Consider the following 18,251-nt stretch of genomic DNA (forward strand, 5'->3'; position numbering starts at 1 on the left):
CATGTCTGCGGTCAGATTTTGACTCCACCCTTCCCACCACACACTCCACCAGATTCTTCCTTACCTTAGCAAATAGAATCTCCATTCTTCCAATTGCTTAAGCCAAAATACCTCTGAGGTTTTTTATCTGACCTAGGTCCAATCCATCATCAAATCCTGTTACTCTATCTTTGAAATATACTCAGAATCCCACCACTTCTCAACATATCTATTGCTGCCCCAAAGCATTTGTTCCCTAGATTGTCACAAGTTTCCCAACGATTCTCCCTGCTTCCATCATTGTCCTTTATACTTGATTTCTCACATACCAGCCAGAGTTAAACATGTCAGATTGGTACACCTCTGTTCAGAACCCTCCAGTGACTTCCCAGCTTACATTCTTACAGTGTTTATAAGGTTCTTTGTGATCTGATTCCAGCTGTACCTCTGACCTATCTGCCTCTTCCTTTCTCTGCTTTAGTCACAGAAACTTCCTTTCTCTTCCTCAAACATACTAAACATGCTCCTTCCACAGCTGTTTGCACTCATCACTCCTGCCTGCACGGCTCTTCCTTCAGATATCTACATGTCTCACTCTCTATCGGGTCTTGGCTCAAAAGTAGCGTTACTGGAGAGGTCTTTCTTGACCACCCTGTGTCAAACCAAACTCCTGTAGCCCTCTCTGTTTTTTCCCTCCTAGCATTTATCACCCCCTGACATTTGTTCATCTGTTATTCACTAGAATTACAAACTCCATAAGGGCAGGCACTGTTTGTTCCTTACTGTATTCCCAGTGCCTAGAAGAGTGGCCCATTGATTGGATAAATCAGATAAATCAAAATAAATACTGCCCCTTGGCATTTCTTCACTGCATTGTTTTTATTGATTTCTACACTACTCTCTTTCCTGCCTTTCTGTAAATGTCTTTTAAATTCCCTGAGAGGATCCTAATAGGTCGTTCCATTACCATTCAGTATGAAGCGGCCCTGTTGGGCAAGCTCTCAAGCCAAGTCACCTTATAGGCTTCTGGCCTTAATTTATTACTGAATCCTCTGATCCTAATCTTCCCTAGTAGATGCCACTTTTGCCTGAATGCCTCCATCACTAGCTTCGCTGATGCCACAAGTGTGGGTCTTTTTTGCAGAAATGGATTTTAGTTGATTTGGAACTTTTAGAAATTTACTCAAAATTGTAGTGAGGATGAAGGCAACAGAAAATATTTTCTGATGGAAGCACCCAGCCATCTGCCACTGTGGATACTGTAGAGCGAAGAAACACCCAGTGCCATTTGACATCTGGCAAATGAGGTTCTTCGGCCTGCATGTCCGCAGGTAGGTGCAATGCTGTTCCCAGTTCAGGGAACCTTGCTTGCGTCATTTCTCGTTTCCTCCCTGTGCACACAAGAGGGCAGTCTTTCATCATACTTGATGAATTATACCAGCAGTGGGTAGAGGAGCACTTCAACAAATTAAATGGGAAGTTAGATCAGTCTGCAAAAATTGTTGACCAAAGTTAATAAAACTCTAAGCTTACAATTTTATCCCAAAAGTCGTGGAACCAAAACACATCCTTAAAAGTTGTCAGTGTAGCAATGATACAGAAAAAAACCTTTCCAGATGGTTATATAGGTAGAATATAGTACTGTTTGTGGAAGGCTGATTTTAAGTATTGGGGGTACTGTTTCCTTTCTTGAATTCACTCACTGTAACAGATATAGTATACAGATATGTAGGTTTATTTCTGCAGACATTAAATTAGAAGATTGAGGTAAAGAAGAGACCTTTATTAGGCTTGTCATTTCAAGGTATGTGTGTGTACTGTATACAAACAACAAAAGTTGAAGGAAGAGTACCACTCATATCAGGCATATTAGTCACTGTGTAGCCATTACAACAAATACATACCATAAACAAGCATAGACTACTAACTACTAAACAAGTCCCTTAGGTCAGATTCAGTCATTTCTTTCTCTGGGCAAGTCCCTTCTTCCATAAACCACAGAGGTAATTAACAGAAAAATAGAGCATTGAAGAGTTGGATGCTGTCCAGCCAGATTTAGCTCTAAAAATTTATCCTTAAAAAGAGGAATTAAATTGCGTACAGGACCTTAAGTCCTAAGTGGCCTCTTGAGCCTAAGCAGATTTTGCCACAATAACAACCATAACAATCAATTACGTCAAATAAAACTATCCAAAAATGTATGATTATAGCCTATTCTCTCAATTCATTCCTTGTGGAAAAAGAACACAAATCTTAAAAACTAAAGCAAGTCAAGGAGGCCTGAAGAAGAAACATAGATCTGGCTACATTTTAGAAAGAAATCAAGCCCTGTGAATTTTATTTTCTGGCTTTGATCTGGTCATCAGTTGGGATGGACTTGCCCAAGTGATGGCCCACAGAAAGGCCAAATTTCGAGTTTTTCTGCTTCTCCTGCACCTCCTTTTTCAATAAGAATCCTGCCTGGAAGTCTAGGTCAAAGAGGCTACTTGGAGAAAAATACAGTGGAGTCTCATTCCAAATATTCTCCAGGCGTTTCTTCCATCCTTCCAGGATCTGAATTCGGGTATCCTTGGGAAGGTACAGAACGCTATATGTCAGTTGAGGTTCTAAGACTTGGAAGCCACAGAAATGCAGAGTGCCACTCTGGGGATACACAAAGCACAGAGGTGAGTCAGAACAAACCCTATACAGCGTGTACCATATACAAACAACAGAGGTTAATCCCAATAACACACTCCAATGTGGAGCCTGAGGCACCCTGGAAAGTCAGTTCATAGTTATAGACCTTCTCTGCTCTCTATACCTGGCTGTTACCTCTTCTAGCTTATTCAGCTGTAATCTTCTTTAAATGAATGAGACCTTGAAGCTGTGCCAGTCTGGGATCCTCTGCCAAAAGTGCCGGAAGTGCTACTACACGAGGGAGAGTTTCAGCTTCTTGGCAGCTGACTCTTGCCGAGGTATGCAGATGTGCATTTCTCGGCCTCTCCATAGAACTAGACGAGTCTTAAATGATTATCACTTATTCTCCAATGTTAATATTAATTCTCCAGTATTACAGGTGGCCACCTCATTTGCTCTTCTTTCCAACCCTCTTCCTTAGAAGAGATCATCTTGAGGGTTTGGTGACCACCAAAAGCCTACTTCAGACCTCAGTTTTATTAGCTGGAGTGAAGCATTTCTTAAATTTTCATGGGCTCTATAGTCTATGAGACTGTAGCAGCAAGCTGGAGAAGGACAGGAAGCCTGGAGAAAGATGTCGGTCATCTGGAGAGAATCAGAGCCTGTGGCGATACAAATCCAGGGGTCATCTGCACTAGGCCTTGGTTAGCAGAGAGTGGTGTTTGGACCTGTGCACACATGAGCTTTTCTATAAGCATAGGGGCCTGGGAAGAAAGGTAAGTCTTAAAGGAAGCTCCCTAGGTTTCTGAATCATTACAATGCTTTCATCCTACACCTCAGGTCTGTTTTCAGCTGAGGATTTGGACCCCATAGAAAGCTCACTTAATCCCCCTGTAGGTTCAGTGAAAACGTGGTACCTGAATTGGCCAGAGAAGTATATTAATGTCCCCATGGATACCCTGGGGGGAGTACATGGGGCCGCTGCCCCCAGTGGTGATGGAAAGGACTGCCTTCTTGTTCTGTAAAAGAAAAGTCATTATCTTCCACATCTCCTTGGTAACAGGAAGTTAATGAACAGCCCCAGAGAAAAGAACACACAAGTCCACCCTGTTTTTATTTAACTGAATACACTGGCTGCTCTGAGCCATGCCAGATGACTGCAGAAGTACCAGCCTGGAAGATGATCCCCAGACAGGTAGCCAGGGACAAGCCCAGGATTCTGTGTTCCTGGGTGTAGCAAATCCAGTGAAGGTTATCATGGAAATGCAAAATCAGTGTTGACTGCTGGTGCCTAGGTGGAGTAATTTGTTTCTTGTTTTTATCTGTCTCCCACAGTGCTAGGCATGTATCTAGGCATGTCATCTAGAAGGTATCAAAATATTTCTTGTGGGGACAGCCTAGTGGCGTAGTGGTTAAGTTTGCACACACTGCTTCAGCAGCCCAAGGTTCGCGGGTTCAGATCTCAGGCACAGACCCATACACTGCTCATCAAGCCATGCTATGGCAGCATCCCACATTCAAAATAGAGGAAGATTGGCACAGATGTTAACTCAATGACAATCTTCCTCACCAAAAAAAAAAGATGTATCTTGTGTGGTACTTGGGTCTCTGAAAAACAAAGACAGACTTTCTTTTTTAATTTTTATTATGGAAAATTTCAAACTTACACAAAGAAGAGAAAATAGTATGATGCATCCATCAGCTTTAACTCTCAGTATTTTGCCATGTGAGTTTTATCTAATTCCCTCGCCCCTATTTTTCCTGGAGTATTTTAAAGCAAATCCTAAACATCATGTCAAAATATCTATAAAACCTTTAGTAAGCATCTCTCACAAAGGGACCTGGAGCCTGATCTTAGGATCTAATTGTCCTCAAAACTCTGCCTCAGGACAGAATCTACCCAAAGTTCAGCTGTTAGAAAAAGCAGAACAGAACCATCTACCTACCTGGAAAGGCCCCTTCTCGTACAGGGCAGCAAATGAGTAGGCAAACTCCCCTACAAGCACTCGATCAAACCAGCCTTTCAGGATGGCAGGGACTCCAAACCACTGCAGGGGGAACTGTGGGACAGAGGACAAGAGGTCAGATTGGCAGCTCCTAGCACAGAGGGCAGCTCAGCTGCTGATCATGATGTCACTGATGGGCCCTTTCTTCAGGCCTTTGTTGTTCCTTCTGGAGGAGTTAGCACATGAAAGAAAACAAAATTATTGTCTTTGGTCAGTCAACTCAACACTCCTGCTTCTACCTAAAGATACAAATATTGGATGGGCCTGAAGAAATCCACATGAAAATAAGATTTGTTTCTATGAAATAACCTTTGGCAGCAAAGTCGAAACAGCAAGGATTGCAGACAAAGTTTGCCTCAGTGTGTGATGCCTAAATCAATATTTTCCCAAGAGCTTGCTTTAGTAGATATGGTATAAAAAATATGAAACACGACTCAGAGTGAAGGGATGGAAGACAATACTCCAAGCTAATGGCAAACAAAAGAAAGCAAGTGTTGCCATACTTCCATAAAACAAATGGACATCAGGATAAAAGAGGTAATGAGAGACAAGGAGGGGCAGTATATAATGATAAAAAGGACACTCCACCAAGAAGACATAACACACATATATATGCACCCAACACAGGAGCACCAAAGTACATAAAGCAATTATTAACAAATGTAGAAGGAGATATTAACACAATAATAGTAGGGGATCCCAACACCCCACTTAGATCAATGAATAGATATCCAGACAAAGTCAACAAGGTAATAGTGGACTTAAAGGAAAAACTAGACCAGATAGGCTTTATAGACATATATAGAACACTCCATCCAAAAACAGCAGAATTCACATTCTCAAGTGCACACAGAACATTCTCAAGATTGACCATATGTTGGGAAATAAGGCAAGCCTCGATAAATTTAAGATTGAAATCATATGAAGCATCTTTTCTGACCACAATGTTATGAAACTAGAAATCAACTACAAGAAAAAAGCTGGGAAAGGGACAAAGATGTGGAGACTAAACAACATGCTACTGAGCAACCAATGTGTCACTGAAGAAATTAAAGGAGAAATCAAAAAATATCTGGAGACAAAATGAAAACACACCACACTAATTCATATGGGATGCAGCTAAAGCGGCCCTAAAATTCATAGCAATACAAGACCACCTTAACAAGAAAAATCTCAAATAAGCAATCTTAAATTACACCTAAGAGAATTAGAAAAAGAAGGACAAACAAAGCCCAAAGTCAGCAGAAGGAGAGAAATAATAAAAATTGGAGCAGAAATAAATGAAATTAAAACAAACAAACAAAAAAAACAGTAGAAAGGATCAATGAAACAAAGAGCTGGTTCTTTGAGAAGATAAACAAAATTGACAAACCCTTAGCCAGACTCACAAAGGAAAAAAGAGAGAAGCCTCAAAGAAATAAAATTTGAAATGAAAGAAGAGAAATTACAATGAATACTACATAAATACAAAGGATTATAAGAATACCATGAAAACTATATGCCAAAAAATTGGACAATCTAGAAGAAATGGATAAATTCTTAGACTCATACAACCTCCAAAAACTGAATCAAGAAGAAAGAGAGAATCTAAATAGACTAATCACAAGTAAAGAGATTGAAACAGTAATCAAAAACCTTCCAATAAATGAAAGTCCAGGAACAGATTGCTTCTCTGGAGAATTCTACCAAACATTCAAAGAAGATTTAATACTATCCTTCTCAAACTATTCCAAAAAATTGAGGAAGACAGAACACTTCCTAACACATTCTACGAGGCCAACACCACCATGATACCAAAGCCAGACAAGGACAACACAAAGAAAGAAAATTACGGGCAAATATCACTGATGAATATAGATGCAAAAATCCTCAACAAAATATTGGCAAACCAAATACAGCAATACATTAAAAGGATCATACATCATGATCAAGTAGGATTTATACCAGGGACACAGGGATGGTTCAACATCTGCAAATCAATCAATGTGATAGACCACATTAACAAAATGAGGAATAAAAACCACATGATCATCTAAATAGACACAGAGAAAGCATTTGATAAGATCCAACAGCCATTTATGATAAAAACTCTCAATAAAATGAGTATAGACGGAAAGTACCTCGATATAAAAGCCATATATGACAAACCCACAGCCAACATCATAGTCAATGGGGAGAAACTGAAAATCATCCCTCTGAGAAGAGGAACAAGACAAGGGTGCCCATTCTCACACCGCACTGGCGGTTTTGGCCAGAGCAATTAGGCAGGGAAAAGAAAGAAAAGGAACCCAAAGAGGCAATGAAGTGAAACTCTCGCTGTTTGCAGAAAACATGATTTTACATATAGAAAACACTAAAGAATCCATCGGAAAACTATTAGAAATAATCAACATCTACAGCAAAGTTGCAGGGTACAAAATCAACTTACAAAAATCAGTTCCATTTCTATACTCTAACAACAAACTAACAGAACGAAAACTAAAAAATACAATCCCATTTACAATTGCAACAAAAAGAATAAAATATCTAGGAATAAATTTAACCAAAGAGGTGAAAGACCTATCTAATGGAAACTATAAGACATTACTGGAAGAAATCGATGATGACATAAAGAAATGGAAAGATAGTCCATGCACATGAATTTGAAGAATAAACATAGTAAAAATGTCCATACTACCTAAAGCAATCTGCAGATTCAATGCAATCCCAATCAGAATCCCAATGACATTCTTCACAGAAATAGGACAAAGAATCCTAAAATTCATATGGGACAACAAAAGACCCTGAATACCTAAAGCAATCCTGAGAAAAAAGAGCAAAGCTGGAGGCATCACAATCCCTGACTACAAAATATACTACAAAGCTATAGTAATCAAAACAGCATGGTACTGGCACAAAAAAAGACACACATCATTAGAACAGAACTGAAAGCCCAGAAATAAAACCACATATCTACAGCCAGCTACTCTTCAACAAAGGAGCTAAGAACATATGATGGAGAAAGGAAGGTCTCTTCAATAAATGGTGCTGGGAAAACTGGACAGGCACATGCAAAAGAATGAAAGAAGACCATTATCTTTCGCCATACAAAAAAATTATCTCAAAATGGATCAAAGATTTGAACATAAGACCTGAAACCTTAAAACTCCTAGAAGAAAATATACGCAGTACACTCTTTGACATCGGTCTTAGAAGGATCTTTTCAAATAACATGTCTACTTGGACAAGGAAAACAAAAGAAAAAATAAACAAGTGGGACTTCATCAGACTAAAGAGCTTCTACAAGGCAAAAGAAACCAGGATCAAAATGAAAAGCCAACCCATCAACTGGGAGAAAATATTTGCAATTCATATATCCTACAAGGGGTTAATCTCCCAAATATATAAAGAACTCACGACTCAATGACCAAAAAAACACAAACAACCTAATCAAAACATGGGCAGATGATATGAACAGACATTTTTCCAAATACAAATCAAAACTACATTAAGGGGGCCGGCCCGGTGGCACAGAGTTAAGTGCGCACGTTCTGCTTAGGTGGCTCAGGGTTCACCGGTTTGGATCCCAGGTGCGGACGTGGCACCGTTTGTCAGTCCATGCTGTGGCAGGCATCCCACGTATAAAGTAGAAGATGGGCACAGATGTTAGCTCAGGGCCAGTCTTCCTCAGCAAAAAGAGGAGGGTTGGCAGCAGATGTTAGCTCAGGGCTAATCTTCCTCAAAAAAAAAAAAAAAAAGCTACACTAAGATACTACCTACACCCATTATAATAGCTATAATCACCAAGAAAAAAAAAATAACAAATGTTGGAGAGTGTGGAGAAAAGGGAACCCTCATACACTGGTGATGGGAATGCAAACTGGTGCAGCCACTGTGGAAAACAGTATGGAGATGTCTCAAAAAATTGAAAACAGAAATACTATATGACCCAGCTATCCCACTACTGGGTATTTATCCAAAGAACTTGAAATCAACAATTGAAAGAGACTCATGCACCCCTATGTTCACTGCAGCATTATTCACTATAGCCAAGACCTGGAAGCAACCCAAGGGCCCATCAACTGAGGACTGGATAAAGAAGATGTGGTGTATATATATGTGTGTATATACACACACACACACACACACACACACACACAAAACAGAATACTACTCAGCCATAAAAAAGGAAAATCATCCCATTCACAACAAAACGGATGGACGTTGAGGGTATTAAGTGAAATAAGCCAGACAGAGAAAGACAAACACCATATGATTTCACTCATTTATGGAAGATACACACACCAACAAAGAGAACTGTTTAGTGGTTAGCAAAGGGAAGGGGGGTGGAGGGTGGGCTTCAGGGGTGAAGAGATGCATTTATATGGTGAGCGACAAACAATAATGTACAAATGAAATTTCACAATGTTATAAACTATATGACCTCAATTAAAAAAAAAGAAACACAAACCTTATGCTCACAGATATAAAATCTTATCATTTAGAACAGAACCACTCAAATATCCAAACAAACAATCAGTGTGACATAGGGTTATCAGGGAATTCCCATGAGAAAGTCCAATAATTGGGCCTCTTGTCCTGATAAAGGCAGAGTAAGCACCTCACCAAATTTCTTATTTTCTTTGACTCATGATTTAAAGATGATGACAATTAGAACATGCCCGGAGGAAAAAGACTAGGACAGAGAAGGGATTTGTAGGACTCGTGAGCTCTCTCTTGAAAGGGCTGCTGACCTACAGAAATGGGGTTAAGGAAGCAGGCTTTTAGAACAGGAAGAACATACGATTGAGAGCGAGGTTTGAGTTCTCATCCTGAATCTGCCACTAACTTGACGCACGACTTTTTCCACACAAGCCCCACACCTTCCCTAAGTTTCCTCTGCCTCAGCTGTACAAAGACGGGCTCGACTGGGCCTGGTGGTTCTCAAATTCTCACATTATGACCCTCCAATAGTGAGGGGCCAGATCTGCAGCTTTTAGGATAAACGTGTAGGTTATATAGGCGAGTAGATTGGGTCCCCTTTGAATGTTCTCTAGTCAGAGCTGAAAACAGAATTGGTGGGCTTGCGGAGCATTAAAAGTTTACTCTCCCTCAAGTTGTTTGCAGAAGTGAGAAAAGTGGGTAGGGGGCTAGCCCATATGGCATCTCCTTCCTCAAGGAGAATTAAAGCACTCCTTCCTCAGGACACTTTATTTCCATGTTACAGACTATCATACATAGTACACTCATTTTGCTAGAATAAGACTTTTCCTGTCATCTGTAGGGGAACTGTTATGATAAATGTACCAACCTGAAGTGTTTACACTGCCCTTCGATGTATTGCTATTTTGCAGTGCGCAACTGTTACCCGGGCCCCTGGCCCTGTAAGACATTAACAACAATGCTAAGCAGAACAAGCCTAGGGGAGGGGCTGGCCTGGTGGTGTAGAGGTTGGGTTTGTGTGCTCCGCTTCAGGTTCATGGGTTCAGATCCCAGGCACAGACCTAGGACCGCTCATCAAGCCATGCAGTGGCAGCGTCACAAATAAATTGGAGGAAGACTGGCACAGAAGTTAGCTCAGCGTCAATCTTCCTCAAGCAACAAGAGGAAGATTGGCAACAGATGTTAGCTCAGGGCCAATCTTCCTCACACAAACACACACACATACACACACACACAAATAGAACAAGCCTAATGCATTCTCTTTAGCTTACAGGAAACCACAATGAGAGGAATGAGGAGATAGCTGAGACATGTAGTCGAAACCAGTTAAAATTGGTTGATGGCAACATGGCACTCTGACTTGACCTGACACAGACCCCACAGCTCATTGTAATACATTACCATGCTACATAACACACCCACCAGCACCATGAAAGTTTACAATTGCCATGGCAACGGCAGGATATAACAAAATAAGGAAAGAGAAGAGGTGGCCCCCCTGCTCCCCAGAAAAGCCTGCCCATTTCCCTGAATAACTATGAATATTCCTTCCCTTCTTATTCAGACCCCTTAAAACAGCTGCCTAATCGCCCCAGGAGCTGAGAAGCTGATTTGTGAACATAGTTCCTACTTCTCCATTCTTCAGCCATCGAATAAAAGCTTGTGCTGTTGAACAGTCACCTGTGGTTCCTTTCAAATCCCTGACACTGATGAGGAAGGAACCCTCCGAGGAAGGGAGGGATTGTGGGCCCCTCCCCGGAGCTCCTCCAAATGTGGGTCGGAGTCCCACGGGAGTGAGGTGAAATTGGTAACACAACCTGCTCAGTGGTACTGATAGTAAAGAAAACTTACGTATCAAATAGAAGCTGAATTTAAAGGCCACCAAGGTCCTTTCCAATTCTAAAATTTGGTGATTCTGAGATGCAGAACTAAAAGCTGCTACTGCTGCTGTCTTGGCTGCACTAGGACAAGACGCAGTAGTAAACATGGACGGAGAAGGCATCCTTTGGGGCACTAACGCTGTGTGGCTTTGAGTCATAGCAACAGGTAGAATAAGGGACTTCAAAGGTTGGATTCTTTGCAGCTGATGGAATAATTCCAAAAGCCACAGCTGGTATCACCCTTCTTGTGAAGTTTCCAGCGTCATGTTCTTTTCACATTCAATATCAAAGCGCTGGTCGGAATTGGTAGAAGCAAAGTCATGGAGTAGAGTCTGGCATTTTCAGGAAAGATGACAAGGGGTACACACAGTTCCAGTACTGACTGCTAACTCGTAAGGCAGCCTCCGGGAGAAGAAGGCTGGTGTGCTGCTGGAATACATTAAGCAGGGCAATGCACCCTTCAGCTGGGAAGCTCCAACAGCAGAGAAGTCTCTCTCACACGCAGCACTCGACAAACTATTCAGGATGCTTACAGAGAGAGGGAAAACTGCAAACTTTGAGAGGTTCCACAAGGAATCACTAATTGAAGAAAAGATGAAACACACTGGGAAAAAAAGCTCAAGGCTCCCATGTCGTCTTTGTAGACACATTCATATTTTCAGAGTAATAGACAGATTGTATAAATCTACGAAATCTATAAATCTGTCTAATGCTGCACCTTTGAAGTGATCACTGTGCTTTGGAGAGAATGCAGTCAGGTGGGTAAGTGACTTTTCTATGACCACATAGCTAATTAAGTGATAGGTCTAGGACAATAAGAACTCAAGTCTCCTGACACCCCATCTGATGTCCTACCACACCTGAAAGATCACAAGGTCTGCAGCCTCCAGCTTCTTTTGTTCAGCCACAATATCGGGGCTCAGACGGCCTTCTTTATAAGCTAGGGTAGACTCCACAGCATACTGAAAGTTCTCAGGGTCCTTCAGTTTACCTGCAGAGAGGAAAAGGAGGCTGGGGCCAGAGAACCCCCAGGGGAGCAGTTCCACAAGGACCTAATTAAAGGGGAGAGCTGCTCCTACCTGAGATGTCCTTCCTGGAGATGAGGGGGTTGAAGTTCATGGCATACAGGTCTGACTCGGCGACCTGCCATCCCTTCCTCTTCAGAGTCTCCACAGCAGCCTCCTTCATGGCATAGTTGAAGGATGTCCTCTCTGAGTGGGCCAGTACGATCAGGGCTTTTCTGGCTGTTTAGACACACATAACGCACACGGAGAAAGTCAGTTACCAACCAGCAAAGTTTCGGCTACAGGGAGCTGAGCCAGGATCCACGATGGAAGAGGCGACTCAGTTAGACCTCAGGTTATGCAATCCATCCACTGCAGCCAGAAAGATATTTTCTCCTTAAAAGTAGCAATGAACAAAAGAGCCATTTTAAACTCTCTGGGAAAACAGTGGCTAACTAGTCAATGGTGTGGGCATACTTAATCAGCCATCTGCATGAAAATACAGTTTTCCCCTTAGAAAACTAAGCAAGGGTGTGAGAAGTCAGTATGGTGATTACCCTTCATGGGGCGAGCAACTGAAAGAGCACAGAAGGGGCTTCTGGGGTGCTGGCAATGTTCTCTTTCTTCATCTGGGTGCTCATCACACAAGTGTGTGTTTGGTTTGTGAAAATTCACTTAGAACATGTGCACTGTTCAGTGTGTCTAGTGTATTCAATAAAAGCTATTGTTATTAACTAACCCACTGACACACCACATACAGCAATAGTTTACTGGCAGATTAAAGATCTAATTTTTTAAAAATGAAACTATTAGAATAGTATGGAAGGAAAGGGAGAATTTGTCTAACCTCACGACAGAGAACAGTTTTTAAGAAAGACTAGAGATTCAGAAAGCATTAAAGAAAAGCTTGAGAAATAAAGCCACGTAAAAATGAAAAACGTGTCTTTACCCACGGCACCATAAACAAAGTCAAAAGACAGTCAACTAGGAGAAGTTATCCGCAACTCTTATCTCAAAGAGTTAAAATCCCAAAAAATGCTTACAAATAAGTCGAAGACAGATGATGCAAAAGAAAAATAAGTCAAGGATCTGAACACACTATTTGCAGAGGAGGAAATGCAAATCACAACAAACAAACGAGAAGGTGCCCCGCCTGGCCTGTCAGAAAAAGCAAATTAAAATGAGATGTCATTATTACCCAACAGATTGGCAAAACAATTGAAGACAAGTAACGCTGAGGGCTAAGAAGACTCAGGAGGACCGGCACCTTGCCAGTGGGAATATGAATTGCCTCAGCAGGGAAAGTAATCAGGCTGAATCTTTTAAAATTCTGAAGGCACATAAATCTTTGATCTAGCTGTCCAACTCTGGGGAATCTGTTCTACAGACTGAAAGCATCAGGACATAGGGATCTAGGAGCAAGGAGGAGTCCTGTACCATTCCTTCCACTGGTAAAAGTCAGGTATAAGCTGACTGTCAATTTATGGGGAGCAGTGGAATAAACTATGGTACATACACACTACAGAATATTATGCTGTTAACAAGAATGAGTCACCCAGAAAGATACCCAGGATATATTGTTAAATTGATAAAAAGAAGCGAATGTGAATCCATTTTTACAAAACAGAAAGAAACTACATATATGTAGGTAGATTTGCAGTATATTGGTATGAGGGGGAAAAGAAGTGGATTGATCACATGAAACAACCGTTTCCTTGGGTAAGAGACGGCGAGGGGGTAGAGGCAGAGGGGAAGACGCACTCTTTCTTGGACTTCCTCGGTATTAGTAAGGTTGTTAGAATGAGCATCCTTCACTTTTGCAGTAACAGCATACGGCGGGCACTTACTGTGTGCCAGGCGCTGCTCTAAGGGCTTTGCATTCTTCTCAATTGTCACGAAAACGCCATGCGGTAAATACAATTAGTATCCTCACAGTATGGAGGAGAAAACTGAGGCAGAGAAAAGTTACACAAGTGACCCAAGTTTCCAAAGCAAGTGGTGAAGCCGGAATCATCTACAACTATACAGACCTAGAGAAACCCCCGCCACAGTGTGCAGGGCGTGGGGCGGAACCAGAGAAAGTTGCTCACCGCCGCCATCTCTCCCACTAACTGGACCCCTACTTCACACCTCACTCACTCAACTGTGGCGCTGTGGGTGGAGCTGGAGAAGGCACCTGCACCGCTCTGTGCAGTTAGAAGAAAATTAACTAGACAGCCACACTGAAGCCTTCAGTCCTCGTCTCGGTTTTATCATTAACCACGCCTGCCATGGGCAGCGCCCTTGGGTGAACTTCAGCCAGGCATGAGCTTCAGGCCCCTGCACGCCAAAAACGAGGCTCTCCAGGCTCAGTCCAGCCTGGCGTTTCAGACTCTGTAAAGTCAGATTTGGTGGAATATGACTTTCATGAGGATTTAAGTGCTATGGAGGTGATTTTTCTGCTTTGGATGGCCTGGGAAAAGGAAAGGAATTCCTGAGGCTGCCTCAACCAATTCCCACACCTTTCTTATCAACTCATGAACTTACACGCTTGGGAGCAATGAGGGCACGTTGACGCTGCCATGCACTTTCCTTGCGAGTGACCTTTGCATCAGGCACAGCAATGCTTACTGAACACTGCTTCGTCTGTTTTTACTCTCTTGGCTTACTCCTTATCGAGACATACATGTATTTTTCATTCCTTATCAATCTTAACAAGCATTTCCTAAGTAGTAAAAACTAAAGGCACATCCCAGAAAATCTTGAGAAAGTGAGGATATCCACCCCTGCTTTCACGGAGCCCCCCATGTACCAGCTTTGGGCACGCCTGTGACCTTCAAACATAAGAAAACTAAGGATGCAAACAGAAGAAAATATTTGCCAGAAATATAACCAACAGAGTTCAAGACCTGGAATATATAGATTCCTAAAAACAACCCAGTAGAAAAAGGATCCCAGGCTATGAATAGGCAGTAACAGAACATTCACTTGCACTTAACAGAACACTCACGCTATTTGCCGGAAGTAAAGGCTCAATCAGGATATTTGTGACCCAAACGGCATACTTCCAAGTCACTCGTTTCCAGGTCATTTTTCATGGACAAACCTGAGTTTCTGGACTTGGAACGTTCAGTTTGCCTTCCTGCCACTTAACTAGCTGCATGACAAATCTGACTTTCTCAGAATTTACCCTAAGAAAGACAATAGGACACATACACAAATAACTAATGGCATTGGCCTGATGGGAGAGGCAAGCGACAGAGTTCCACAGAGGAAAGCTGTTCACTTCAGGCCTGGCCAGTTAGGAGCAGCCTTCAGCAGCAGCTGCCATTTGAGCCGAGTTTTGAGAGACAAATGGGATTATGATCAGTACCTCTGGTTTAACATTCATTTCTGCTGGTCATGCACGTCATTTATCTAATAGAAGTGACCATCTCTAACCAAGCTGAGCACATCGTTGTCAATGCATCTCTCTCCCTGCACTGGTTCACTTCCAGATCCCGGTCCCTACAAAACATGCTCCAGTTCACCCTCACTTCTGCGTGTCCTGTAAGCCCTCCTTGCTTCCCCACCAGCCTATGTCTTCCATCTCCACCCAAGTCCACACCAGCCACCTGCCTTCCCCTCTGAAACGCTCATGTTCTCACTAACCCATCCTCCCAGCCTCTCCACCGCAGATCATGGAGCACCTGCTATGCAGCAAGCACTGCTCTGGACATTTGGGATCCATCAGTGGACAAAGCAGAGGCGAACCTTTCCCTTCATGGAGAGTACATTCTGCTGGCCGAAGCATCCTGACTGTCTCTTGGGAGCTGACCTCTCGCCTCATATGTTGCTCTGACATCCCTACAATTCTCTGCCTTCAACCTCAGGCCGTTCTGAAACCAAGAGTTTTCACTAACCTTCCGGACTAAACCGTCCTCTGGCGACCTGCAGGTTCCCTGACGACCAACATAGAACTTAATGACAAAACACATAACGCTGGCGGTGAGAGAAGCAGACTGCGGTATGTCACTCTAATGAAAGCATGTCTGGGTATCTTTAACGGTTAAAGATATAGTACCCACATGATCATTTGGCAGGAAGAATATGCAATCAAGGAGAACCTATTCGAAATACAACAAGGGCGGGCCCTGAAATCAGTTCGTGCATTCTGCTTCTGCCCCCTGGGCTCAGTGGATTCCTCAAGGCAGGCAGGCGAGTCAGACATGTCTGTTAGTTGCAAGCAAACACTGCTTCAGTTAACCTCAAGATGTGGTTAGCTGGGTACAGCTAATACCAGTCATACAAGATTCAAATCTTACAATTTTCTCTCATACTCACTCTCCCACCTTTTTTTGTCTAAGTAACATCCTCTAACATGCATACAGGAAGCCTTGTCAGCAAATGTGCACTCTCCCAGATGCTTCTGCCCTAGGCTTCTAGAAACTCTGGGTGGAGTTCTAACCCCCAGCTCAGTGCTTTTCTCAGAGATTCTTACTGTAGTTTGTCAACTGCAGCAGCAGTGTCTTCCTCCCACTTCCTTTCAGCAAGATGGGATTCTGTGTGTGTGTTTTCAGACAGGAGAACTAGGTTTCTTTTCTTTTTCTTTTCTTTTTTTTTTTGAGGAAGATAGCCCTGAGCTCACATCTGCTGCCAATCCTTCTCTGCTTTGCTAAGGAAGACTGGCCTTGAGCTAACATCTGTGCCCATCTTCCTCTACTTTATACGTGGGACGCGTACCACAGCATGGCTTGCCAAGCAGTGCCATGTCCACACCCAGGATCCCAACCGGCGAACCCTGGCCTGCTGAAGCGGAATGTCCAAACTTAACCACTGCGCCACTGGGCTGGCCCGCAGAACTAGGTTTAGAGGGAAGGAAATCACAAAAGGTAGAGTTCTGCCCTAGTTGAGGAAACAGCTCACTTAAGTTTTAGCATCCTCCAACCTCCGAGTAAGGCTCCCTGGAAAACAGAGCTCCCTGCCCCTGCAGGTGTTGCAGTGGGTCCAGGATGCCTAACAGGTCCTTCACACATCCGATAAAGGTGTGGTCACCTCTAAGGTCCCCTCAGGTTGATGGAGGAGAGGGGAGGCTCTGTCACTCGAAATGGACCCGTACCAGATTGGGTTTGCCCAGTCCAGTCCAAGGGTCACAACTGAAAATGTCTCCTGGGCCAGGCAGCCTGGGACTGGGTCTGGTCTCTGTCAAAACAAAGGGAGCAGCTTCCCCAGCTCCAGCCCACCCATCGCCATATCTTTCAATTTTCCTGCAGAAACTGGGACTCCACATTTTTAAGTGATATCGTCTATGTTTATTTTAAATGTTAGCAGTTTATTCCAAAGTGTCTTAAATATTACTAAAGCCAAACAAGGTGCGCCAGTGGGCCAGATTTGGCCTCTGAGGGCCGGTTTCCGACCTGTTTTGGAGGAAATTTTTGCTTCCAAGGTCAAGTCTCTACTCAACCCTCTCCCCTCCCCGAGTTTGTGGGGGTGGGGTAGAAACAGGAGCTCCCCGTCTCCTGGGGTCCCATCAGGGCGCATCCCAGGGCACCAATGCCTTCACTTTTCCAGTTTGAGTCCAGGAAGAACACTCAGGGCGCAGCCCCCACAATCGCCTGCACAACTTCAGTGGCTGGAGGCTGCGGAGCTCCGCGAGCGGGGGCACTTACCAGCCATGGCTCCGGCGGGGCGCTGATTGGCTGGACGACTGGTGGCCGGGTTGTCGCCTGTGCAGCCCGCAAAGCTCCGGGTACTTTATACCCTGCACGGCCAATTGAGCCTGGGACGCGGGGAAGCCCGTGGGAGGGGCGTGGGGAGCGCAAGGGCGGAGCCGGCCACCCGGGCGCTGGGGCGCAGGGCGCAGCACGTTGGCTGCAGTTTCAGGAAGGAGGCGGAATCAGGGGCCTGGAGTAGAGACCTTTGATAGTAGGGGTGGGGCATACGAGAGGCCCCATGGGTCTACCTGGGGATACGAGAAGGAAGTTTCCGATGGCGTTCAAGGCTTCAGTAGGGCGCGCCCCTCGTGCCTCGCCTAGCGGGGGGAAATCGCCTAGGCATGAACGGGGAGGGCAAAGGGGGGAGGGGTGCGGAAGACTGTTGTCATTTAAGCTCAGAATTGCTGAGTCACTGTGACTCGGGACTTGATTTTGAGGGCTGAGGAGAACAATTCCCAGACGACCTGGAAGGCTTGCTCCCGGGAAAGTGAATATGTTTCTTCCTTTGCAAGGTTCAGATTCTGCTCTTGTGGGGTCCCACAGAACGCGCTTCCCTGGGTGCAAATGCCTGCTCCTCCTAAGCTAGGAAATAAATGTTTTTGATCCCCAAGACCTAGTCCAAGGCTGATCTGGGGGATAGCGGTACATAGGCGAGAAGCATTTAAAGAA

The 18,251-nt window shown here is 43.6% G+C and overlaps 1 protein-coding gene across 1 annotated transcript; it reads right to left on the reverse strand.

Annotated features, from left to right (window-relative positions):
* Positions 1-1,741: 1,741 nt before the first annotated feature.
* NQO1 (NAD(P)H quinone dehydrogenase 1) lies at positions 1,742-17,948 on the reverse strand. The gene is made up of 6 exons (XM_014858475.3): positions 17,538-17,948; positions 11,986-12,150; positions 11,767-11,897; positions 4,545-4,658; positions 3,516-3,617; positions 1,742-2,622 (listed from the first exon to the last, which is right to left on the reverse strand). Exons 1-6 carry the CDS (start codon positions 17,542-17,544, stop codon positions 2,317-2,319), a joined length of 825 nt encoding a protein of 274 aa, XP_014713961.3. The 5' UTR covers positions 17,545-17,948; the 3' UTR covers positions 1,742-2,316.
* Between the last annotated feature and the right edge of the window lie 303 nt (positions 17,949-18,251).

Source organism: Equus asinus, chromosome 28 (assembly GCF_041296235.1).
Source record: "Equus asinus isolate D_3611 breed Donkey chromosome 28, EquAss-T2T_v2, whole genome shotgun sequence".
Taxonomy (NCBI): Eukaryota; Metazoa; Chordata; class Mammalia; order Perissodactyla; family Equidae; genus Equus; species Equus asinus.

What these genes read in the sequence shown, in the direction of transcription:
- NQO1 (XM_014858475.3), bottom strand. An exon ending in CTCCAGGAAGGACATCTCAG is followed by an intron (nt 11,898 to 11,985) that starts GTAGGAGCAGCT and finishes TCCTCTCTGCAG; the next exon opens with GTAAACTGAAGGACCCTGAG. An exon ending in TACTTCTCTGGCCAATTCAG is followed by an intron (nt 2,623 to 3,515) that starts GTACCACGTTTT and finishes GTGTATCCCCAG; the next exon opens with AGTGGCACTCTGCATTTCTG.